This window comes from Echiichthys vipera (genome assembly GCF_963691815.1).
Source record: "Echiichthys vipera genome assembly, chromosome: 6".
NCBI lineage: Eukaryota > Metazoa > Chordata > Actinopteri > Perciformes > Trachinidae > Echiichthys > Echiichthys vipera.
In genome coordinates this window covers 8,369,177-8,394,638 of record NC_139831.1, presented here as the reverse complement: position 1 = coordinate 8,394,638, position 25,462 = coordinate 8,369,177, and the positions used below count along the sequence as shown (strand labels likewise).

The following is a 25,462-nucleotide window of genomic DNA, read 5'->3' as shown; positions in this document are numbered from 1 at the left end:
GTGTGTGTGTGTGTGTGTGTGTGTGTGTGTGTGTGTGTGTGTGTGTGTGTGTGTGTGTGTGTGTGTGTGTGTGTGTGTGTGTGTGTGTGTGTGTGTGTGTGTGTGTGTGTGTGTGTGTGTGTGTGTGTGTGTGTGTGTGTGTGTGTGTGTGTGTGTGTCTGTCTGTCTGTCTGTCTCTACTGTATACATAAGTCATCAAGGCAAATGTGTACAGTACACACTTGATAAAAATATATGTCTAAGACGACAGGAGAAACCTCTAATTATAGGGCTTGAAGAAAAGTGAATAAAGGCAATGCATAATTGAATCATGCAGTGTCTATAAATGTTATGAGTAGAAAAATATGTATATATATGTAGTACGTATATATATGAATATCAGTTTCATAATTCATTATGTGCAAGCTTCCTTCACTTGCTCTAAATACATCCTGATGGAGTAGAAATCATGACGTATCACAGTAGATGAGGGAGCACTCAGATAGCTGGGTGAGAGAAGAAACCGACTATATAACAGCATTATTGTTCTTACACGGAGGACTTTGAAAGAGGATGTTAGTCATACATCAGTCATCTCGAAGCTGAGACAGAATGGAGGCCAGAGTCTGTAGGAGGAGGGTAATGACGTGCAGTGACGAGGCTTTCCACCGCTCACTCTCTCTCTTTGCTGCCACCTAATGTACAGTCCTCTCCTTCTGCCTTTGGTAGTCTGATAAAGGAACACACAGAACAATGTTACGGCACTGAAAACTAGAAAGGATGTTATTGGAATGAATCCAAGCCTTGTTTTGAGATCAGCCAGATACGTTATCTTAGCTACATTATGCAGGTATTGTATGCTGGCGACTGATATACTTCAAATTCTTGAGGTGTGGTTCCTCAGAGAGATGCATGCTCTTTATGTAAGCCTTTCTTATGCCTATATCCTTTCTACTGTCATTTGGTATTACTGCAATATTTGCATACTGGTCTGGGAGGTGATAAAAGGCTAAATCCATGCTACAAATTCAAAACCAATTCAAGTAAATCCTACTTAATACCAACATAAGAAAGCAGGGCTATATTTTAAATGATGACTAGTCAAGGAACACACAGACAGCTTGATTTATAATATTCTTAATTTAAGTCACCTCAATTACTGTACATGAATTTATCTGCTATTTAGGGCCACAGATACTGATGGGCCTTCAAAGAGAAAGCAGAGTCGAGTAAAGACTCTGTTTACATGATGTAGAGAGCGTCTTCACGATTGTGATATGTGTGCAAAGAGTTAGACTTACTGTAAGGAAAGAAACGAACCCTCATCAGTATTTCTCGCGCAGTCTTCAGAATCTCTACAGCCTAAAGAGGGAAAAAGAAATGAACTCAATGCATCAAAATAAAAAAGGCTATCACCTATTAAAAACTGTTGGGGCAAAATGCTGACAACAATGTAACATTGGTAACGTTCTAAAACAAAGGCTCCGTTCACACAGATGTCTTTCAACGTGTTCAGACTACAGTGAAGATGTAATAGAGATTGGATAAGAATGCGCTGATTAAAATCTGTATGGATCTCAGCTTGAACTTCAGCACTGCTCTGACTTACTCTTGAGTGCTCTATGTCTTGGAAATCAACCTCATTCACTGAAAGAACCTGGTCTCCCTCTTGCAGCCCTGCTCTGTGGGCATCTGAGTCTGGGACCACCTGCCAACACATCACACGCACACACAAATTATGGCACACACAAAGTATGACTGTCAGTAAAAGCTGTAACAAACACAAGAGATACACACACATACACACACACACACACGCACACACACACCTTGGATATAAAGATTCCCAACTGTGACGCCTTGCCCCCACGGATGTTGAAGCCCAGCTGTGCTCCTGGAGGTTTCTTTAATACAATGGTGCGAGGTAGGAACTGGGTGAGCTCATTGTTGTAGTCAGGGTGATGAACCCGCTAAAAATGTACAAAGAGGACAAAAAAATGACATTGTACGACCTGAGCGGTGGCATGATATCCATTATGACCCTGTAAGCTAAATTCCTCTTAAACACTGTGACTTAAAGACAAAAGTTAACAACCCGCAGAGAACGGTGCTACAGGACATCACATACACGAGGATTGGGAACATACTCAGTTTCACATATTTGCAAGAAAAGTTACATTTACTGAGAGTGAAAGTTAATTTAAACACTTCCAGTCCCTATAAAGTTCTTTTATACTTAAAAAATATTCTCTCAAGGTCGACGTCTTTGATTTTTGCAAGGCTTTCCACTGCGTCAGTGTTCACCTTTGATGTCAGATATAAACGCCTCCTTGATCTTTCTTCAGCTGCACACCGACTCCTGATAAATCACTTTGACCCCTTTTCAGTCAGCAACAGAACTCTTGTGCTGTATATCACTTCAATAGACTATTTTGTCAAAAGCAAAACAATTGGAGACTGCTGACAAAGTGATATGATGGGAGGATGTGAGTATGTGAGTGTTTCCTGACTTCCTTTACAGACTGAAGGTAGCTGTAAACTGTTATCACAGGGCCAAAGTAAATAGCATCTGACAGTTAAGAAAACTCCATCACCTGAAAAAGTCCTGAGGATGTAGATGAAAGTGTCAGTAAAAAGCGAGTAAACCTCTGTTGACCTCGACTTCACTTTTTCCTCTGTCAGAGTTATACATGGATTTAAGCAAGTGTGGTTCTACTAATATGGGGAATACCTCCTGTGGAGCTATCCATGCTGGTGGGTTCTCATAAGAAGGCAGGAATACCACTGGGAGCTGGTAGTCATCATAAGGGATTTTCTGATCCATTGTTTATGAAAACACCTAAAGAAAATAAAGCACATTGTTATGAAAAGCTTTTCCTCTGCATTTAGTGTATTGCTTGCTGCGGTGGGAGAATTACTCAGATGTTTTTATTTAAGTAAAAGTAGCAGTAAGTAGTGTAGGAATACTCTGGTACAAGTAAAAGTCCTGCATTCAAAATCTTACTTAAGTAAAAGTACAAACATTTCAGCATCTATACACTTAAAGTGCCAAAAGTAAAAATATGTGTTATGCAGAATGGCCTTGGATTACAATTATTGATGCATTAATGTGTTCATCACTTTAATGTTGCAGCTGGTAAAGGTGGAGCTCATTTTAATCAGCCTATATACAGCTGGGTAGATCACAAAGGGCCCACCAACCCTACTCCTGGAGCGATACTGCCCTGCAGGTTTGGGTGCCACCCAACCTCCAACACACCTGACTCTAATGCTCTCTCGTTATCAATCAGCTGAAGAGTGTCAGGGGTTTGATAATCATGAGAGCCAGGTGTGTTAGAGTAGGGAGAAACCTAAAACATGAAGGGAAGTAGCTCTCCAGTGTTGGCTTACCCTCACCGGCCACTGCATTAGGTACACCTGTCCAACTGCTCGTTAACGCAAATTTCTAATCAGCCAATGGCATGGCAGCAACTCAATGCATTTAGGCATGTAGACATGGTGAAGATGATCTGCTGCAGTTCAAAGCGAGCATCAGAACAGGGAAGAAAGGTGATTGAAGTGACTTTGAACGTGGCGTGGTTGCCAGTGCCAGACGGGCTGGTCTGAGTATTTCAGGAACTGCTGATCTACTGGGATTTACACGCACAACCATCTCTAGGGTTTACAGAGAATGGTCCCAAAAAGAGAAAATATCCAGTGAGCGGCAGTTCTGTGGGTGCAAATGCCTTGTTGTTGCCAGAGGTCAGAGGAGAATGGCCAGACTGGTTCAAGCTGATAGAAAGGCAACAGTAAGTCAAATAACCACTTGTTACACGCAGCATCTCTGAACGCACAACACGTCGAACCTTGAGGCGGCTGGGCTACAGCAGCGGAAGACCACACAGGGCGCCACTCCTGTCAGCTAAGAACAGGAAATTGAGGCTACAATTCGCACAGGCTCACTAAAACTGGACAATAGAAGATTGGAAAAATGTTGTCTGGTCTGATGAGTCTCGATTTCTGCTGCATCATTCAGATGGTAGGGACAGAATTTGGCATCAATATGAAAGTATGGATCCACCCTGCCTTGTATCAACAGTTCAGGCTGGTGGTGTAATGGTGTGGGGGATATATTCTTGGAACACTTTGGGCCCATTAGTACCAAGTGAGCATCGTGTCAACACCACAGCCTACCTGCCTATTGTTGCTGACCATGTCATCCCTTTATGTCATAAAGCGCAACTCATCTCAGACTGGTTTCTTGAACATGACAATGAGTTCGCTGTACTCAAATGACCTTCACAGTCACCAGATCTCAATCCAATAGAGCACCTTTGGGATGTGGTAGAACGGGAGATTTGCATCATAGATGTCCAGCCGACAAATGTGCAGCAACTGCGTGATGCTTTCCTGTCAATATGGACCAAACTCTCTGACGAATGTGTCCAGTACCTTGTTGAATCTATGCCACCAAGGATTAAAGCAGTTCTGAAGGCAAAAGGGGGTCCAACCCGGTACTAGCAAGGTGTACCCGATAAAGTGGCCGGTAAGTGTATATTTTGTTATTAATCAAAATCTGCAAAATAAATAGTAACAGTGAAGTCAAAAATACAATATTTGATTCTAAAATGCAATGGAGTAAAGGTATGTACAAGTACCTCAAAATTGTATTAAGTACAGTTCTTGAGTAGATGTACTTAGTCACTTTCTGCCACTGACCGCTTATGTTTTTAAAAACAGGTAAAGGCTATCTTCAGGGGTCTTCAAAGGCCAAGGACCCCTTAGTTGAAAGAGATGAAGCAGGGACAATGGACTGCTATTGTATTAAATGTAATTGCATATTAAATTGGGACTGAGGGCTAGGGCGGGCTAAAGCCTATAAACCTTTTCACTTGTGTAAACAAACATTTTAAATGTGCCCTAGTTTACATCCTGTTGCAGTGAATGTTAATGATAATAGCCGATGGGACCAAGGTGGTTGCCTAGCAATGGAATTCCAATACGAAGCACATAGCTTTTTACAGTACATACAATACTAAGATATTACAATGATCACTACTGACATGTATTTATACATGTGTTAATGTTAAACATAGATTTGGAAGGCACATTGAATCCTTCAGCTGAACTGTATCTGTGCATGGCTACCTTAATGCATGTAGGCCTATCAAGGTTGTATAAAATGGATTTATGTACAAATGCATCTTTGCTAATAATACGATGCATTCATGTTAAAATACATTTTCATTATTAGTAATAGTAACTGTTATTCCTGAGGATGCTTCCTAATACTTGGAAGGAGAGACCCCCCCCCCTTTTTTTTTCTCGAATTACTATTAAACTAATACTGTTTTTGCTATTGTCTATAGTTTTAACTCTTGTTTCACTGTACCTTAATTATCTACTTATGTTATGTTTTATTTACTTAGATGGTTATTGTGACTACTTGTGACACGAGTTGTTGTGAGGGATAGTGGGATTGATGTGCTGATGCACTATTACAACTGTTGTACTTTTCTTTTTTGCCTGTCTGCAAAATCTAATAAAAAATTGGGGGGGGGGGGGGTCTACGTATATTTGAAACAAAAATACTTTGAAAAGAGCAAACAAATTGGCGGTTTTGACAATTTATTGAAAATCTCCTGTCTATTATTACAAACTGTATTAGGTTAGTGTTAACTACAGCATGAAAACTGACAGTGACCAACAAATAACAATATAACTGCTATGATACAAGTCCTAAAACGAGTGTGAATACACTGATGTGCATTTGGATCAGATAATAGACATAAAGTGAAGTAAATCGTGCTTTATTTTAGCCGACAGCTGATGACTGATGATTTCACACTAGTAAACAAGGTGCTAGCTAATGCTACAGTTAGCTCACAAGCTAACGCTAACGTCGTCCTCGGCACACGCCATTTTTTAGACAAATATTCACTGTTGTCATCATTTGAACTACAACAATGAATAAAGCTCGTTTCCCCCTGGGTGAAAAACGCAGATGACAGCCATGAAATAACAAATTATCTCACCTGCCAGTCTGAAGGTAGACACAGGCACTTTTTATTGTATTAAACCAACGCTGTTTGTTTGTGCAGTGCTGCACCAGCGCCCCCTGCTGTCGCGGAGGAGTACCGCAGAAATGCAACAGAGGTGGAGGAAGTCTTCTTCTTCTGGATTTGATTGGCGGCTGGCATCCAGCTTATAGGTGCATTGCCGCCACCTACCGGACTGGAGTGTGGAACATTAGATGACCTTAAACCAGAGGTGGGCAATTCCGGTACTGGAAGGCCACTGTCCTGCATGTTTTAGGTTTCTCCCTACCCTAACACACCTGAGTCTAACAATGATCAAACTGTGACGAGCATCAGCTGCTTGATAACGAGCAAATCATTAGACTCAGGTGTGTTGGAACAGAGAGAAACCTAAAACATGCAGGACAGTGGCCCTCCAGGACGGGAATTGCCCACCCCTGCCTTAAACCCTATCCCTTAAGCCTGTTTCCCTCAAGTATTTACACACATACCTCCTAATGCTTCTGATCTTTGCAACATGTTCTCTACCGTAAAGCTCACTTTTTCCCTTTGCAGTGATGATTTTACATCTCTCCTCTCTCTCTCATATCCCTTGCACTCCATAAGAACATGCTGCACATTTTCAGGATGATCACACAGTCTACATTTACCAGTAGGATGTTTACCAATTCTGTGTAGCGTGCTGTTAAACCCTGTGTCCTAATCTGAGGCGGGTAATGACCGCCTCCTCCTTCCTGCTCCCGTCCACCACTCCTCCTTTTCCCACCAGTTTTTGTATACCAGAATTTCTGGTAGAGGAACATTGGAGATATACTGCACGTCACATCAACCAATGCTTTCAGCTTTTGCATTTCCAACCCAGCCTAAGCTCCTGAAGTTTGATTTGTCATGCTCTGAGCAGTCCTCTAGTATGGACTTTGCTGGATGATACATGTTATGACCCTGCAGATAGACCCAGTATGCCAGCATGAGCTTGGTTGAAGTGCTCTTCTTCTTCTTTGCGGTTTTACAGCAGCCGGCATCCAAAAGTTGCATTGCTGCCACCTATGGGACCAGCACCTTAGTGCTCTATACTCTACTATAGAAGACTTAGACGAAGAATTACTTTTTATTTATCCCGCAAGAGAAATTCAATTTTTTCACTCTGTTATTATTCATGTTACACACAGGCCCGAAATACACACATGTGCACAAACAGGACCTACCTTCAGCAGAAAATGAAAATATGCCAAATATATACAGTATTATAATAATCCATTTTATTTTTAAGGTGCTTTTCAAAATACTCAAACATTTAACAACAGAGGAGAGAGGAGGTTTGCATCAGAGGAGCTGAGACTGCAGGAGGGAGTGGGTCTGGTCATGGAGGGCTTCATAAGGGAGACAGGAACAGTGGAGGTTCTGGAGGACGGGGCTGATGTGATCCTGGGAGCGGGACTGGGTGAGCAGACGGGCAGCAGAGTTCTGGACGAACACCTGTTTGTATTGGGGTTTTTTTCTAAATCTAAATTGCAATCTTCGTTCCACAGGACCCGTGAGTGTCTCTTTTTTCCAACTGCACATTTTACTTGGAATTTAAATGATGTGGAACATATTTGTAACCCCTAATTGATTTTTTTTTTCAGAAAGGATGTCAACATACTGTATCTAAACATGCGCTGAAACCTGTTACAAAGCCTAATTAGTCTATTCTCTTTCAGATTTTGCTCATAATTTACAGACTAAAATTGCAGAAATTGAGGTATTACTCAGATTGTATTTTCACACTCACTTCAGATTGTTTACTTGATTGTTTATTATTTATTTGTACTGTATTTTATTGGCTATTTATTAGCTACTTTAGATTTATTTTAATTGTATTTTATTTGAGTCTTTACTTTATTTTATTTCTACTTTATTCATCTTTATGGCTTGTTTCTATTGTGCACGGAGCATTGGAACGAAAGAATTTCCCCCCGGGGATCAATAAAGTATTCTGATTCTGATTCTGATTATTGCTGATGTAAGTCTCAAAGCATCAACAGCCAACAACATGTCTGCTACTATCTCTCATTTTCACATTTTCCAAATTCAGCTGACAACGAAAGACAGCTCAGGTTCTCAGTTGGATAAACAAATGTGTGTAGCCAAATTTGGGTAAAGTTCATTTCATTACTACGCAAATAGTTTTTGCATATACGTGTGACATGTGCATGATCACATTACAGCCTTGTATGTTTGCATTTACTATTTTCAAAGTTACATTTTCTTTGCATGTAATTCAGTTATGAGTGCAGACTGACTGAAGGAAATCAGACAATGTTCACTAATGTTTTATTATTGTATTAAAAGTGCATATCTAACATATAAAAACACAATGGAAACTTGTAAAGATCAGCAAATCATGCATTAGATGAGCAACATGCTTTCATTGTCTCTACTCTAAAATCACTCAAGGTGGAAAAAGGATTCGGATATTTTACTTAATACTTAAGTGTAAAACTCTTCGGTTACAAGTAAAAGTCAATCATTCAAAATTGCACTTACATGTAAGTAAAAGTACAAAAGTATTTGCCTCAAAAGTAAATGTACTTGTTATGTAGAGTGGCCCATTTCGGAATAAAAGGTTATACTGGACTTAAGATTGCATCAACGTGTAGACATCACTAATGTTGCAGCTGGTAAAAGTGGAGCAAAATTCGACTACTTTATATGGTCATGGTATTAGTTTATTTAAATTTTGCATTAATAATCTGAATCTGCTAAGTTACAAGTCAGTGTTGTAAAATGAATGGAGTGGAGTAAAAAGTGCAATATTGGCCTGAAAAACGTAGCGGAGTAGAAGTATAAAGTAGCATAAAATGGAATATATATATATATATATATATATATATATAGTGAGAGAACAGCCCTTATAAGGCTCAGTCTATGCCTCAGACAAGCTTAAGTTTTGTTCAATAGCTGAAATGCCGGAGGGTTTTGTTTATATTTGCTCTGACATTGTCTGTTTGACATGAATGTTTGTTTTTAAGATTATTTTTTTGGCTTTTATTTGAAAGTACAGCTGAAGGTTGATTTAAAGTGGGGGAGAGAGTGGGCTAACATGCCGCAAAGGGCCGCAGGTCAGTTGACCCTGGGCTGCTGCAGAGATGGTGTATGATATTTGTTCTATTGCTCTCAGTATGTTACGGCTCTTCCCCTTTTCTTTTTTGTAGTGCCTTGTAAGTCCATGCGGCTCGGTACCTTTTGATGCATGACACTTTGCAAAACAACTTACTTACTCAAGTAAAGTACAAGTACCTCAAATGTGTATTTAAGTACAGAACTTGAGTAAATAGTAATAGTACTTGGGTAAATAATAGGGTACATAACTTTTAATGCTGCATCTGGTAAAGCTGAGGCAGCAGATTTACTGTATACCGCTGGGTTGCTTGTGAATCAAGAATTATTTCAGCCTATAATGAATCATATGTTATTTGGAGATATTTGTTGCATTATTATCTAGTTGCCCTGGAGGGGAATTATAAAGTAGCAGAAAATAGACTTGTACTTGTACTATAAATTTGTGAATGAGGGGGTTTCAAATAAGGAAGAGGGATGAAAGAATCGTCAGTAGCAATTTCTCTTAACTCACACGCTGGCCAGCTGCAGCAGAAGAAAGCAACTTGTGCATCCTGTCAAAGACACAAGGGAGTTTACAGTAAGTGCGCTCAAGACAAATCTCTGACTTTGACACATTAATTCATTCGATTCAATTAATTCACAGGTTCACTGTGATCATTTAGTGACCTATATGAAAACATTTGTCCATACTAACAAACTTTATGGCCTATACTTCATTGGTGTAACAGTCAATAAATTACAGAGATCTGAAGCTGTTTGGACTGCACCATGCTTAAGGTGAGAAACATTATTATTAATTACACTAAATAAACACAATTTAAAGCCAGTATTATTGGACAAAAGTAATATTTGAAAAGAAAGTGGGCCATTTTAGCCATTTGGAGATTGTAGCTACGTCTTAAAATAAGTTTGGTCACTTTTATTTCTTAAAAGTAGGCTAAGCTTGAGGAGGAGGAGTATTTTCTGTTCTGTTGCAGAGGAACTGTCAGTGTGCAGCTTCAGTTTCCCTCCCTGAGGCTGCAGGTCTCACTACCTGACTGAGGGAAAGTGTTTGGATCCTCCCTCTCTGTTAAGGCTACACCCATTCATCCCTGCACCCATTCATGTGGGACCATTCTTATTCAGTTCACGGACTCACACAAAGTGAAAAGGATGCAAGAGAAGGAGAGTGGAGGCAGTCCTGGTGGTTTTCCCGCGGAGCGTGCGTCTGTGTGAGAAAGGAGGAATTTCACGACACAGTGTGATTTATGGTGAGTCTCTGCTGGTTCTTCAGATTCTGCAGATAGATGATAGATAAGCCTATTTAATACATTTACATATAACATATATTACATTGAGCTATTTTTATCCAAGTGCTCAAGATTACAAGTATTTTATTTATTACTTTATTGCAGGTATATTTGCATTACAAGTTATCAGTTTCCTCACTTGTTTCATTCATGGTGCTACGTTTATACATTTTTACGATTTTATTTATAATTTGTAACCAAGTTAATGAGAGAAAAAAAGTAAAAAATATAATAGAAATGTAGTTTTCACTATTACTATATGTGTCAATTGAACATAAGGCTTTGAAATGCAAGAAAAAAAAAACAATGCCATTCCCAGTGATGTACAGGGAAAACTGTGGGGAATACAGGACTAGGCTATATCAGATGCCTTTATCAAAACTGTGAGTTAGTTAAAAAATAAAATTGCACCGTTCTTCCTGCCAGAAATCAGGATCAAATCACGAGCTAGATTTAAAAAACAAAGCACGTGATAAAAAATATATGGGTGTTACAGTAGGTGATAAGGATGCCTGAGATGATTTAAGTTACCACAGTTAGTACTTTCTGAAATTTCAGGTTTCTTTTAAAGTGAAAAGTCCTGTTATCAAAAGCTATTAAGGAGCTGATTGCTTGTGAAATAGAGCTGGTCAATAGTGAGCGTTTTGTTAATTTATCTCGGGGTAAAAGAAACTGGTGGCAAATCCATTTCTGATAAGAAGGAAAGTCCCAGCAGAGCAGTGGCGTCGACTGCATGACGGTATGCATCAGGGAGTATGATGCTTTTCACTGTTTCCTCCGTGGGTTTGTCATGGCACACACCGCTGCACATTCCACAACATTTTTGTGTCATTACAGTTTACTTTTTACTACCAACCAGCGGTTATCGTTTAATCTGCTTAACAATTCAGGTACCACTGTGTGTTGTATTAAGAGCATATATCAGGTAACAATCGTATTATCTTATTAAAATTGAAGTATCTTGAAATAAACTAGAGACCGATTATGATGGGACAATGACCCCACTTTCTATTCCCCTACTTCTAGCTTCTTGCTGGGGTCACACCGTGCATCTTGCACAATTCGGTCACCATTGGGATGACAATCTGTCTACAGACAGACAGACAAATATACATAGCAAAATACTCCAAACCTCCTCTGGGGTAATTCCTACTAAAGCAGGTGTCACCAGGATCATGTTTTGCCATGTTGACACACCCACAGACTCACAAGGTGAAAACAATACCAGAATCGTGTCTAGAAATAAACAGTGATGTCTTCCAGCTTGTGTGTTAGACAGGGTCATAAGGGCACTGTTGTAAGGCACTCAGCAGTGAGGAAGTATTGCGGGACATTTCTGTTTCACTTTTTAAACAGTGTGGTTGCTCTCACATACTGATGTACTTGGTAACATTCAGCTCAGATTTAAACTTCCTTGTATCACTCAGTTTGGCCGTAAAACAAGGCGTCTTATGTTTCGTGTCAGTGACATTTAGGCTCTCACCTGCGGACCTGTCCCAACAAGTACACATCAGGTGATTTTCCTCTTATTCTGTTTATGAAACGCATGACTGAATGATAGGACGTAATTTCATTCCAAACAGTAGAATACCTTAAAAGTGGTAAATGATTAAATTGACCTAATCCATTCAAAACTCATGCCCTGAACTTGAACCTGGTTATTATCCTGAAGGCTTTGACTGTGGAAACAAAATTTGCAATCCAGGAAGAAAGATAGCTGGCAAAACCCCAAGTCAAATCAAGTTGAACAAGAAACGGTTGGTCGCACAAAGTTTTCTCACAATAAGAACCTTTTATTGCACAATGTGCCTCTTCGATGGGTGACAATCAACGTGTATTTTCCCATGCCCTTCTGGAAGAGTGGACCGAAACCTGGCACTAGTTTAAAATGATTCGCCCCAACATGTAGCATCTTGTTTCTGCCCTTTTCTCAGGCTGTGCATATCAACATGGGAATCTAAACCCTTTAAAATCATTATAAAGTCATCATCCATGTCCAAAGACTGTCTTTTACTCAGTCAAGTGAGTAAACTGGTTGTTCTTTACTTACACACAGTCTGTTTCCTCCACCCACTCTCTGTGCATGGATGTGCCTGTCACGCTGTTTGTGCTGCAAAGGCTCCAATAGTGTGACTTCACTCTCAGGCCGGTCTGTGCACTGCTCTCAATACCCCATGGTGTTGGCCATTGTAAGTGCTGCCAGTGGCGATACCCCCTTTTTTTGCACACAGGCTCTATTGAGAGGGTCATTGAGCACGGATTGCCTTAATACCCCCTCCCTCATTTGCTTCAGTCACAGTCATCTTTTTTTCCCTCCAATACACTTCATAGGTTTAGAGAGGTGAATGAGGTCGGGCTTCTCCTCTCCTCAGTATCCAGAGAAAAAGAGTTCTCCGGGCTCCCTCCATCCTTCTTCAGGCTGCATGTGTCAGACGTCCACATTGCTTTGAGCAGGATCTGCACTTCCTACACCGTGAATGAGGAGGAGAAGTGATGTCTCGGGACGAGAGCTGTTGCAGAGTTTGCAGCAGGGGCATATATAGCTGCCGCTGGAAGCACTCAAGCAAAACAAATAGAAAAGTGAGTATTTTTAGTCGTATTTGTCTTTATATATATGTTTTCAAATGTATTGTTATATGGCCATGAGGAGTTCAGATACGTCTGAGATGTTCTTATTTTCTTCAGCATTGCTAATTTTGTACTTTAGTGCGTGATTTTTACAGGAAGACAAGGTAAAGGCATATTTAAAGGCATATTAGTGGAAATTCAATTGAAATAGGGGTTTCAAATGACTCAATCTATTTCAGTTGGCAGGTTCCTTGTACTTTCACCGAGAATAACCTTTATAAATCCCTGTAATCAGGGATTAACATACCATCAGACTGAATTCAGGAATGTACAATATTACAAATGAACAGTTTTTGCTCTATGACTCCTGTGTTTTAAATATTTCAGATGCAAGATGATACCTTTGTTTGGAGTAAGCTATTCAGGTGTTATTGGCAAAGGGAAAAACATGTAAATGGAGTAATGATGATGTTGAAATGTGCGTGTGAACCCGCAGGTTCCAACAGGCTTGTTTATCCGTATAAAAACAAAATGAGAAGGTGGATGTGTGTGTTGATGCTGAAAGAGCATGAAGAGCCTGTTTGTTGTGAGCTCTTACGAAACTGTGCTGCAACTATGAAAAAATGTTGGAATTGTTCCATTGTCTTCTCGGATCAAATCCCCCTGGAATCCATACGCACACATACTTTCACCGCACACAAAAGATCCTGATTTTTATTTTAACCCCCATGACCTGAAAGCTTTGAAATATCAGAGAGTGAGAATTAATAACATGTCACCTGTTCCTTTCATTTCAGCGTGCGTGCTGTTGGTTCTCATTTGTCACGCTGGTCTCCCTGCTCTCCCTGTGCTGGATGTACATCTGCCTGGTTACTTTTAATGACAGAGAGGATGTTAACTGGTGAGTGATCACAAACACACAGACAAATGACCCACATTGAAGCACAAAAGCCCAGAATCCTCTCTTTTCTTTCCTCCTCTTCTCTTTCTTTATTGGTGACCTTTTATTCTGCTAACCCTGTGATGCCCTCTTTTGTTCTATTATCAGGGAGGGCTTCAAAATACTGAAACGATGGGTGAACTGGGTCATGGTGCTGATCATCATTTCGGCAGTTTTAACCAGCTACTGCGTTCTGCTGCTGGTGAGAATATAGAGTTGATGCTGTGATGTTGGTGTTTTGTAGTGAAATGATGCAGTGATCGCCAGTGATGGAGTCAAACTAAGTACATTTACTACTTGTGCTATACTTAAAGGGATAAGCCTGTGAATATTCTCATTTGTCCAGGTCATCGTTATCCTCAAAGCAATTTCAGTCAAAAGCAACTGGACTTGGTCATTTGTCTAGGAAGACATTTCACCTCTCATCCAAGAGGCTTCATCTCACACCAGTTAGTTGGACCAGTCCCAGCCTGGTCAGATGCGTACATGAACTGATGAAGCCTCTTGGATGAGAGGTGAAACGTCTTCCTAGACAAATAACCAAGTCCAGTTGCTATTGACTGAAATTGCTTTGAGGACTTAAAGGGATAGTTCAGATATTTTGAAGAGTAAAAGGTTGTTATCCATAGTCTGCGTAATACCTACAAGAGATGGCTGTCATCACGCATCCAGTTTACAGAAGCAGGCAGGAGACATAACACAGAAGTTTAGCAATGTGTTGCTGTGGATGGGGTCAGCAGCTAAACGTATTAGCCACCATAAAAAATGGCACACCTAAAAAACATCCAATTCTGTTTAAATATAGGATATATTTAGAATATGTTGCTGCTCATCAGACAGCACTTTTCTCCAGTTTCCACTGAAGTTACCCCAGTTTCTCTCCTCGGTCTGCAAAAGTGCTTCTGTATGCTGCGGCTCACAAGAGGATCCCTCTTGTTTCCACAGTGAACGGCATTTTGTCGTCGCTAAAATAATCACTCGTTTTATTTTTATTTCCTTGTACTTGTTAATTCCATAAACCACAGACAGTCTGACTCAAACAGCTGCTCTGCGATGTAATACAATCTGCAGCAGTTGCACTTAATCGTAGGAATACGTTGAGAAAATGTAGCTCCAAAGGGAAGAGCGTAAGCGTAGTTTAAACCTAAACTGCTTTTACAAAGTGGGGCATGTCAACTGCCATCTACTGCGGGTTATACACTGACTTTGTAGTACCTCATACAACCCCACTTCAAAAAAATCCACTTTAATACAAATTTTACATACTAGTTATTTACTTTTATGCAACGCTAACTCCTACTCAACTACCTCTGAGGCAAATATTGTACTTTTTACTCATTAAGATATGATTTACCTCTTTAGAACTGACTATTTAACTGAAATTGTATTTTATATGATTTCATCTGATAAATAAATTGAAAGTTACTTCCTGTTCAGTGAAAACCATGTACTCTAGTTGTTCTGATTTTGAATGTTTGTGATAAACTGAAGGATGAAGTCCTTCCTTAATTAACGTGTTAAGAAAATTCTCCTACTTCTGAAGCTATAAAAACTCTTTTGAAAAGCCTCTTGGATCAGCTGTAAAACGCATCGTCACAAAGCTGGGCTGGCAGAAACAGGGCTTTTTTTTCTAAACTCATGAAAAATTGACTTTTTAGAGATACTTGGTTCTCACAGGACAACCTTGCTCCAAACGTGTGGTAATCTAATCGAATATGACGCATTGCCGTAGATTAAACTCCCTAACAGTAAATAAAGGCGTTAAAAAGAGCACAGCCTTAAACCTCTGCAGCAGTAAAATGCATTAATGCAGCAGGAATATCAATCCAGAAACATCAATATTAAACATGAATATTGAACATTTTATTGCATATTGAGTATTTTTACTTTTCATACTTACGGCACATTTAGCTGATAATACTTACATACGAGTGCACTTTTCACATTGTGGTATTAGTATGTTTTGGATCTGAATACTTCTTCCATCACTGGTGATTGCAGAATAATACACCTTATTGTCAGGGGAGAGGTTAATAATTACGGTCATGAGATTGGATGTTTAAAAGTCTAGCTTTCTAAATTAGAAACATAGAATAGATAGTTTGCCTTGTACCATGTAACCAGATAATATGGCAGCTTCAATAAGATATGTTTTTGTCATAATGAGTAATTTTATACTTGAATATTATTCATTGCAGCTCTTTGCACTCTTCCAAGTTGCCTTAAGAGAACCACTCAACTTACACTGGCTACACAAGGTATTGTTAACATTTATATTTCCAAATAGGCATCATCTATTGAGGTTGATCAAATTGATAAATGGCATATTTGTTTCCCCTCCACACAGATCTTCCTATTTTTTGGTGTGATATTCATCACTTTGATGGTCACAGGAATTTGTCTTAAGTGGCGACAAGAATGGCCAACTGTTCCTCTGTCACTCCAGGTACAGTGAGGCTGTCATGTCAGGGACTGAAGTGTTTGTGGGATTGATATGATGTAAAGGTTTGTGGTTTTGTTCTCAGTTGTCTGTGTACATCATGTGTTTCTCATGTGCGTGTCTGTCTCTCTTCAGGCAACATCTCCTTTCTTGCAGTTCGGTGCTGTTGGGGCGTTGACCCTGCTGAGCTCACTCGTCTTCCAGGGCTTCCACAAGGCCAAGGAAAAATGTATGTCTCAGACACTGACATCACTCATAACCAATTACAACACTGTGTACAAACACAACATTTTTCCAGACGCAAATATCACTGTACATAGATACTTCGAAAGAGATAGAGAGAAAGAGAATTTTGAGATAGTAGCTGTTCTCAGTCACTGTTCGTCCGTTCGAAAAATAATGCACTATTTAATTTGTACCACCCATGTAATCCGGGCCAGGGCGAAGTTAGCTAACGTATGTGTGTCTCATCATTGCAAAATTTGGTCCTGGAGGTGCCTACTGTAGCAGGAACCACCACAGGGGAGGTTTTGAGCCTTTTGCCAGGTGTTTGTCTGTCTGTCTGTGTGTTTCAAGATTTTGTCACCGCAATAGTGTTGCCACCGTGCAAAGATATAGTCATGAAATGTTACAGGTGTGTAGTTTAGATCAAAATAAAGTCCAAGTTCTAAAATGGCTGTGATTTGGGTCGTGTATAGATGGTAACCCTAGATTTGCGAGACTCACCTTCTGACCACCAGTACTAACCTTAAACATTAGATTTCGATGCCTAACCTTAATCATCTAAACTGAACCATTTGGGATAAATGCCTTACCGTAACCATTTCTTGAGAATTAGACGAGTCATTGAGCAAGGAGGCCATAAGTACATGGGTAGAAAGTCGGGAAGGGTCCTTGGCCACTTTTAGCTAGTTTTTTTGTTATGTAACTTACGTACTTAACTAACACCACATACATATGTTACTTAACAAACACACTTATTTTAACCTAACTGACTTTAAACAACAATATTTTCCCAAACCTAACCCATTAGTTTTGTGGTTCTGCACTGCAGGTGTTTGCGCAGGCGCACTTATCGTTCATGTTGCTGGAAATTCGCAGGTTAAGGCGCATGTGTGAGGAATAGTTGGATAGGTTGAAGTAAAGAGTGAAAAAGACATAATAGATAAAATACAGATGTAAATAACATTTGTTAAGTAAAACAGCATCACAGCTGACAACGCCCTAAACTATAGAACACTAGAGTTTGTGTCTCTGTGCAAGTGTTAAGGTGATTCTCTATCTAATTATCTTAACGACTTCATTTTCAAGCTCACCAGGTAAAACATATGTATTTTCACAAATGGCTGTTGCTTTAATAAGTTCTGTAAAGTGCAAGTTGCCTAAAGCTATGTACAGAAATACTCATGAGTCAATTCCTGCAAAGGGAAAGACTTGGATAACACTAATGATATTCACGATACTCCCACAGTGCAAACAATGCCGGATATTTACTCACACTTCAAAAGGGACCTCCTCTGTTCAGACTCACAGCAATGTAAACAGCTGAAGAGGATTATTTTATTGTTTGACGTTTATTCTCACCAGGGTCTAAGTTCCTGATTGCGGTGATGTTTGTAGCGGTAACAGCAGCCATCTTCCTGTGTCCCCTGAAGATCGAGTCCCCTTGTCTGATAGAGCTGCGGGAATTACCTGACAAACCAAAGCTCATTGGTCACCGGGGCGCACCGATGGTGAGCATCCTGTTTTACTGAACAACACCCTGAAGGTACACACGGTCCACCTTGCATTGTGTCGCAACTCGTTTCAACTTTGACTTTATTCTCCTGCATTGTGGGGAAATTTGTCTTGAAGCCAGGTAAAACAGAACACACAAGAGACTCAGGCACACAGGCTAAGGTACATAAAACACGATAAAATACATAAAACATGAATACATCGTCAGCCATCAGGCGGCTACAATGGAAACTAATCACCAGCTGAGTCATGATGATTATTTAACAGTTTGTTGGCCTGAGATAGAATAATTAGCAACCCCGTTTGACCTGGCCTTTAAATCTCTACACAGAGGATGAAGAGGACGCTGTAAAATATCTCAAGCTTTTCAAATTGCTCTCTTGGAGACAGATCAGGCTGTTTAACACCAATGATCTTACTGCAGTGACCACTTTAGTGCACTTTTGGAAAGAGCTGTCACGGTTGAGACATGGCAGTTATAATTAAGGCTTGTTTTGTATGCAGTCAGAGGAGGCTGGTTTAATGATCATTTAACGGGATGGTTTGACATCTTGAGAAATGTGCTATTTGCTTTTTGCTTAGAGTTAAAAAAGAAGATTATTACCGCTCTGACAGGAAGTCACTGCATAGAATCACAATTTGTTGTTTACATTTCTGTATTTGAACAGATGCGATTATAACATGTCAATTAGTAGCTATCATAGTTGTTTGCTTTGCTATGCTAAGCTAAGCTAACTGTCTCCTGGCTGTAGCTTTGCTTTTAATAAACAAACATGAGCTCAATCTTCTCATCTAACTCTTGGCAAGAAAGCAAAAATAGTCTTTTACTGATGTAATATTAGATAGATTTCGCATATTCATGTGTTCACACTACAGCAAATACACCACTCTATACGGGGTTGTGTGTGTTCACACAGCTTTGGGGTATTTAGTGAGTTTAAGCACATGAGCGTGTCTCACCCATTTGTCCTTACTGTGTTCAGCTGGCCCCGGAGAACACCATGATGTCGTTCAACAGGAGCATTGCTTGCGGCGTCGTAGCCTTTGAGACAGACGTACAGCTCAGGTATACATTTTGGTGATTACAGTGATTTCTAGAGACCCACAGTGTTTACTAGCAGAGCTACGTAGCATTTTACTGGGGTGTCAACCTCCCCACATTAGGGCAGATCTGCTAACGTTACACTGAACATCTCACACAGGAGCATCATTGCCCTTGTGGTTTTGGTTTTGGAAAGGCTAAAAAAAGATACTATATACACCATACTGAAGCTTGACATGACATGCCCTGCCTAGTTACAGTTGCTAAGCTAGGATTGAACAATCACTGTTTGGGGGAGGGATCAGTTACTTGTGTCTGGTTGTTGATCAGTTCCAGTGACTTATTACCACATAAGTCAATAAGTTTTAAAAATATATACAGTATATTTAATCCACTTTTCAAATTGGGACTGTTGTGGCCTCACAGTTGCAAATGATCACTGTTTTTCTAACATAGTAAAGACAGAATTCCCTTCTTGATGCATGACCAAAATTCTGGGTTCTTGCGGCGAACAACAAACGTTAAAGAGAAGTTCCCTGGCAAAGACTTCAGCGACAGCACCAACCTGACCTGGAAGGAATTACAGAGTCTGAATGCAGGTGAACGGTTCCTTGAGGTGAGGGCTGTGCTTGGACGCATGCTCGTCCACACACACTCATTGCATACAGGTTTCTGTGTTATCATGCAGCGTGCTACAGTTACAGGAAGTATTATCTGACTTTCCAGACAGATCCTTTCTGTTCAGTGTCCAAGCTCTCGGAAGAGGAGGTGGAAACAGCCAGGAATCAGACTATACCCTCGTTACTTCAGCTCCTCGACCTCGCCAAGCAGCACAACATCTCAGTGATATTTGACCTTTATAGTTCCAACCAGGAAAATGACACAGTGGACACAGTGAACGCCATCTTGAATTCTAGCATTGATCCAAACCTGGTAAATCATATTCCTTCTGATATTTCACAAAGCCATTTTTGTTAAAGTGTAATTCCGTCCCATGGTCTTTTTTGGCACTTGCATACATCAAATAAGCCAGTAGAGTTGCTAGCAGTCGCTAACAGCAGGTAGTGGCTAACACTGATTAGCTCAGGGCAGTACAGTGAAGGCATTAAAGTGGCTTTTTTAACCGCTACTACTGCTCAAAATAACACCAAACCTCTGCAGTAGCATGAGAAGAGTGCTTACACATAAAACGAAGCACCAACAATGTAGTTAGTGAACCCAGCGTTTATTAAAAGAGTGTTTGAAAGACTTACCTACTGGCCCCTGTACCAGCTCCTCTCACAGTAAAGTCCATTCAAGTGGATTACCAAAGTCAATCCAAAAGGAAGGAACCCATTGGTGCTTTGTTTTATGTGTCAGGACTCTTATCATGCTGCTGCAGAGGCTAAGTGTTATTTTGAGTGGTATTAGTGGTTAAAAAAGACGTTTTAATGCATATACCGCACTGCCCCTAATCAGTGTTAGCCATGTCCTGCTAGCGACTCTACCGGATTGATCCGTTAATAGTTCATATGCGAAAACAACTGTCTCGATGGCTTATTTGAAGTATGTAAGTGCAAAAAAAAGACCATGGGATGATTTTGCGCCGAAATTACACTTTAAGGTGTTGTACAGTATATTCCTTTATGGGCTTTTGAGTGTGTCTGACCTAAACTTCTGAATGCTCTGCAGTTTCTGTGGATTATTTAAAAGGCAGATAAAGACATTCTTGTTTAGACAGACCTTTAACCTGTATGCACCAGGTCTGCATTTTATGTTACTGTGTAATTTTAAATGTGTATTCTGTTTTTTTTTCATTACGTATTGCGTAATGCGTTGCGTTTTTGTCATATAATCACCTTCTTGTATGTTGCTTTATACTTTTGTAAAGCACTTTGTGACTTGTGTCTGTGGAAACCTCTGTACGATTCACTTAATCTTTACAGGTCCTCTGGCTTCCTCCAGCAGAAAGAGAATATGTAAATAAGACGGCTCCAGGCTTCATCCAGGTCTACAACAATGAAACCGATATGATTAACAAAGGGGGGAACCACCTGAATGTGAAATACAGCCATTTCAGTATGAAAGAAATCAGGTAAGGAACTAAAGAACATACACCCACACTGTGTATGTGGTGGTGCCAGGAGGCGTGCACAGTAGTGTGTTAATTAAGTGTGTGTAGCGTGCTGAGACACAGTGCTGGCGCTGGAGCATAGAGGCGCAGGATCGGCCTCAAGGGAACGTGATTCAAATAATGTCTCAACCCAGCAATAAAAAAACCTCATTAAAATGACTGAAGACTGAAATGCAGTGTAGCAACATGTTTGGGAAATAGGTGCTAAATGAACTCACTGTATTTGCTAATCACAGGGCAGCACAGGGTAACACCTTTTACACGTAAACATACTGATTGTAATCTCACACCTTTTGATCACATGCATTTGGTCACGTTGAAATGGTGTGTGGGATAAATGTGTGTCTGGTGAGGGATCATGATGCATGTGTGTATGTATGTTTTTATTCCTGTCTATCCATGTATGCAAGCAGAACATTTCTGTATGTTCTTATGTTAAAATAAATGCAAAAAGTATCTAATAAGACGATCATAATAATCAATATATTAGCAAAAAAGTAAGAGAGGAATACCTACAGGAGCGTAGTATATATTTTTGCATGCACATACACTTACATCCACCTACTTTCATATATACACACACACAAAAGAACAAACATGCACTTAGAGACCTGCATACACACATTTACTTTCTTCCAGTAACACAAAGTCGTGCATTTTAAAATGTTGTGTTTGTATCTGACAGGGATCTTCGGAGCAGGAACGTTACGGTGAACCTGTGGGTGGTTAATGAGCGTTGGCTGTTCTCTCTGCTGTGGTGTGCGGGGGCCAGCTCAGTTACCACCAACTCCTGCCACCTCCTGAAAGACATGGACCAACCTGACTGGTTCATGGTGAGCAATAGACACAGCTGCACATGCTTTACTTCACGTTCTGTTCACCTTACTAACCAGCATTAAACAGTGTCAGTTGAAGCACTTGTTCTAGGGTTGGCACATTTGTACAAGTGTTTTTCAAAGAATGTGATGCACCTTGACCCCGTGTGCATGTGTGTGTGTTACAGGCACCGCTAAAATACAAAATAATATGGATTACAGTGGACATTGTATCTTTTCTGATCATGACTGGACTCTTCATCTTTCAGTGGTAAGCGGAGCACGTGTTTGCTGTTACACATTTGCGTCTGTTGCTGTCTATGAATGGGAATAGATTGACTCATGCACTTTACTGTTTCTACCAGGAAAACACACTGTTTCTGTCACAGAAGAGGTACTGTACGTTTAGATTTTAACATGTTAGGGCTACAACTAATGCTTGTGCTCATTATTGATCAATCAGAGATTATTTTCACGTTTAACTGATTAATCCTTATGTCCATGAGGCGACATCTTCAAAACTACAGTCCAGAACCCAAATATTTCCACTTCTCTGTAGGTTTTTTCACACTGCACTTAGCCTGGAGCTAATTGAGCTGTTCGCACTGGCACAATCCCACATTTCAAGTGGGCGAAACCCCAATTTAGGGCTGGCTGGCCCGGCTCTGGAGCACTCTGGAGCAGGGTTAGCTAAGACTTTGAAGTGGGGTTAAGTAAACAATACAATTCTACAATCTCAACATTAGTTACGTGGTCCAGCTGACAATTAACCCAGAGCTAGTAGAAGTGCAGTGTACAGCCCTGGGCTTAGGTTAGCCATCGGTTTACAAAACTTCATATAAAACTAGTGATCATCTTGTGATGGGATCACACCAGCTGCAACACCAAACCAGGCCAGGGGAGTAAAGTGGTGGGGATATGGCCTCCTCCCTATCAACACAACCTTTATTTTGATCTCAACAACACTTCTGCAATGAATCGTGCAAGAGTCATGAAAGACTCTTGTACGATTGCGATGCTATTGCTGGGACAAAATCTGGCCACAGACAGAAATATAAACACCAAGTATGTTTTCAAAACTGCCTCTGGGGTAGTGTCTCCAGGACCACATTTTGCCATGAGACACACACACACACACACACACACACACACACACACACACACACACACACACACACACACACACACACACACACACACACACACACACACACACACAGTTGCAGCTGGCAATGACATCAAATCTAGAAATGGGAGTGTTTTTGCTTTTTTCCTGAAAAAACGACTTCTGCGATTAATTGATTATGATTATTTTCTGTTTATGGACTAACCTACTGATCGACTAATTCTTACAGCTCTGTTAACACACTGACAATAATCACACTCAAAATCATACCGCTATTAACATTATTAACATTTGCACACTGTGATCCAGATGACAATCGTGATTAAAGTGGGTTCATCTATCTTCAATTGCTATCCACAAATCCATGTTGCTACTGTAATAATTATACAAGTGGTGATATTAATCCATGCTATCCTTTTTGTTTGTCATGAAGTTAATAACTATAATGTAACTACGATGACAAAATGATTGCTGGAGGTAAAAATGTGAGGCTGTACTCTTTATTTACAAAATAACATTTTAGAGCATGCTATAATGCAAGCTACTTTAATGGACAATAGGCTTATACATTACAACACATATGGCTAAATTAACTATACATTATTTACTACAGCTTTATTTTTCAGTTAGGCCAAACATTTTTTTTTTTACTTTTTACTGTTTGACCACTTACTTGGATCCATTTAAAAGAACTTAAAAACATATAAAACTGCAGATTTTATGGATTAAAACAATCTGTCATCATAGAAATAGAAAGATTACCAGCTAAATCATTTTCTCACAACCTGGTGACACAATCTTTTTGTTTTAAACATGAAGAAAACGATTAATTACAGCTTATAAACCTTTAACGAGTGGTACAAATGTATTCCTTTGTTTGTTTTTGTAACTTTTTTGTGACTCTACGCAGGGACAGACAAGCAAAGACACAATACTTCAACCTGGAACGAGAAAGAACTGTCTCCCTTCTTACCAGCCGTGTGACCGAGGACTCTGATGTGCACCCTTTTCTGCAAAGACAGAATAGTTCTGACCCAAATCATGATGAAAGCAAGTCAATGTGAATATTCTGAAGCCATGAAAATAAGAATGCTGTTTCTTTTCAGGGGTTATAAAATGTTAACGTTATATCGGCACTGAGCCACTGACTGTTTTCTGTATAAACTGGTTAACTTGGTTTTAATCCTTCTTCCGTTGCTTCTGAAAATATGGAGCTTTTGTCTGACTCACTGTAACGTGCACTGTAGATCGGCACTGGATTTTCTCTTGGCACTTTATGACTTTGTGTTTTTTCTGTTGTTGTTGCTGTTTCAGTTTGTTGTTTTCATGGTGTCACCACTGTAGGAATGATGTGTATATATACTGTAACCTGAGCCAAAAGCACTACAACTATTTTCTAAACTGTCCTGTGTCTGTGTATTTAATCCTCACCTACATAAATATATATAAATATATATATATGACAGTCAAAAAGTGATAACAAGCAGCATATCCAACATTAAGTTACATTTAAACCTACATGGTTCCTTGTTTCTTTATGTAATAATTCAGTGCTTTTTTTCCAACATATTTTATGCGACGCGTGTATTTTAATGTTTTACTACTTTATACTTTTATTCCTCTTTAACTTTCAAAAGGAAAAGTTGTCCTTTCTATAATACATATTTGGCAGCTATTAGCTACAAGTTACTTTGCAGAGGATTTTTGTTCAATCCAATAATGAGCATATAAAAAACAATACATATTAGGCTTCACATAAATTAAACAACTGTACTATTACTACTGTTATATGTTGATGCCTCAGTAATATCAATCCACAAGAAACTTAAAACTTTTATCTTAAAAAAAGGTTAAATAAAAAAAATCTACCGTAGTCTAATATAGGCATAGTGTAACAAAGACCCCATCTTGCCTGCATAATGAATATAACTTTCATACATTTTGTACGTTTTACTTGCCTTTATATTTAAAGCAGGGCTTTTACCTGAAGGCCTAATTGAGTATTTTTTTATAATATAATAGTATTATTTATAATAAATAGTAAAATGTCTTTTTACCCCCCAATTGCAAAATCCTATGAACTACAGACCCTACAACTACATCTGAACTACATCTGAAACATGTCAACAGATATTACAGTGTATAGAAAGTAAAAATATTAACTATATAAAAGATATTGTCAGACTCACAATGGACACCATATATATATATATATATATATATATTTTCCCCCCATATTTTTATCCACAAATTCTCACAAACTTCATGTGACAAACAGTTGAACAGTTCAGCAT

General features: G+C 39.6%; 2 protein-coding genes across 4 annotated transcripts; one reads left to right on the top strand and one right to left on the bottom strand.

Annotated features, from left to right (window-relative positions):
* Window positions 1-152: 152 nt before the first annotated feature.
* Window positions 153-6,052, bottom strand: pdzd11 (PDZ domain containing 11). The gene is made up of 6 exons (XM_083915901.1): window positions 5,994-6,052; window positions 2,711-2,818; window positions 1,809-1,949; window positions 1,589-1,687; window positions 1,281-1,341; window positions 153-709 (listed from the first exon to the last, which is right to left on the bottom strand). Exons 2-6 carry the CDS (start codon window positions 2,801-2,803, stop codon window positions 675-677), a joined length of 429 nt encoding a protein of 142 aa, XP_083772027.1. The 5' UTR covers window positions 2,804-2,818; window positions 5,994-6,052; the 3' UTR covers window positions 153-674.
* A 4,160-nt stretch (window positions 6,053-10,212) lies between these two features.
* Window positions 10,213-24,572, top strand: gdpd2 (glycerophosphodiester phosphodiesterase domain containing 2). Of its 3 annotated transcripts, none has more exons than XM_083915892.1 (15): window positions 10,213-10,348; window positions 12,760-12,967; window positions 13,753-13,856; window positions 14,004-14,097; window positions 16,094-16,153; window positions 16,243-16,341; window positions 16,471-16,564; window positions 17,923-18,068; window positions 19,056-19,138; window positions 19,571-19,730; window positions 19,841-20,047; window positions 21,040-21,188; window positions 21,913-22,060; window positions 22,231-22,313; window positions 24,079-24,572. In XM_083915892.1, exons 2-15 carry the CDS (start codon window positions 12,881-12,883, stop codon window positions 24,230-24,232), a joined length of 1,668 nt encoding a protein of 555 aa, XP_083772018.1. In that variant the 5' UTR covers window positions 10,213-10,348; window positions 12,760-12,880; the 3' UTR covers window positions 24,233-24,572. The 3 variants fall into 3 exon arrangements, with proteins under 3 accessions (XP_083772018.1, XP_083772017.1, XP_083772019.1); XM_083915891.1 differs by having other exon boundaries at window positions 12,719-12,967; XM_083915893.1 differs by lacking the exon at window positions 24,079-24,572 and adding an exon at window positions 22,408-24,072 and having other exon boundaries at window positions 12,719-12,967.
* The last annotated feature ends 890 nt before the right edge of the window (window positions 24,573-25,462 follow it).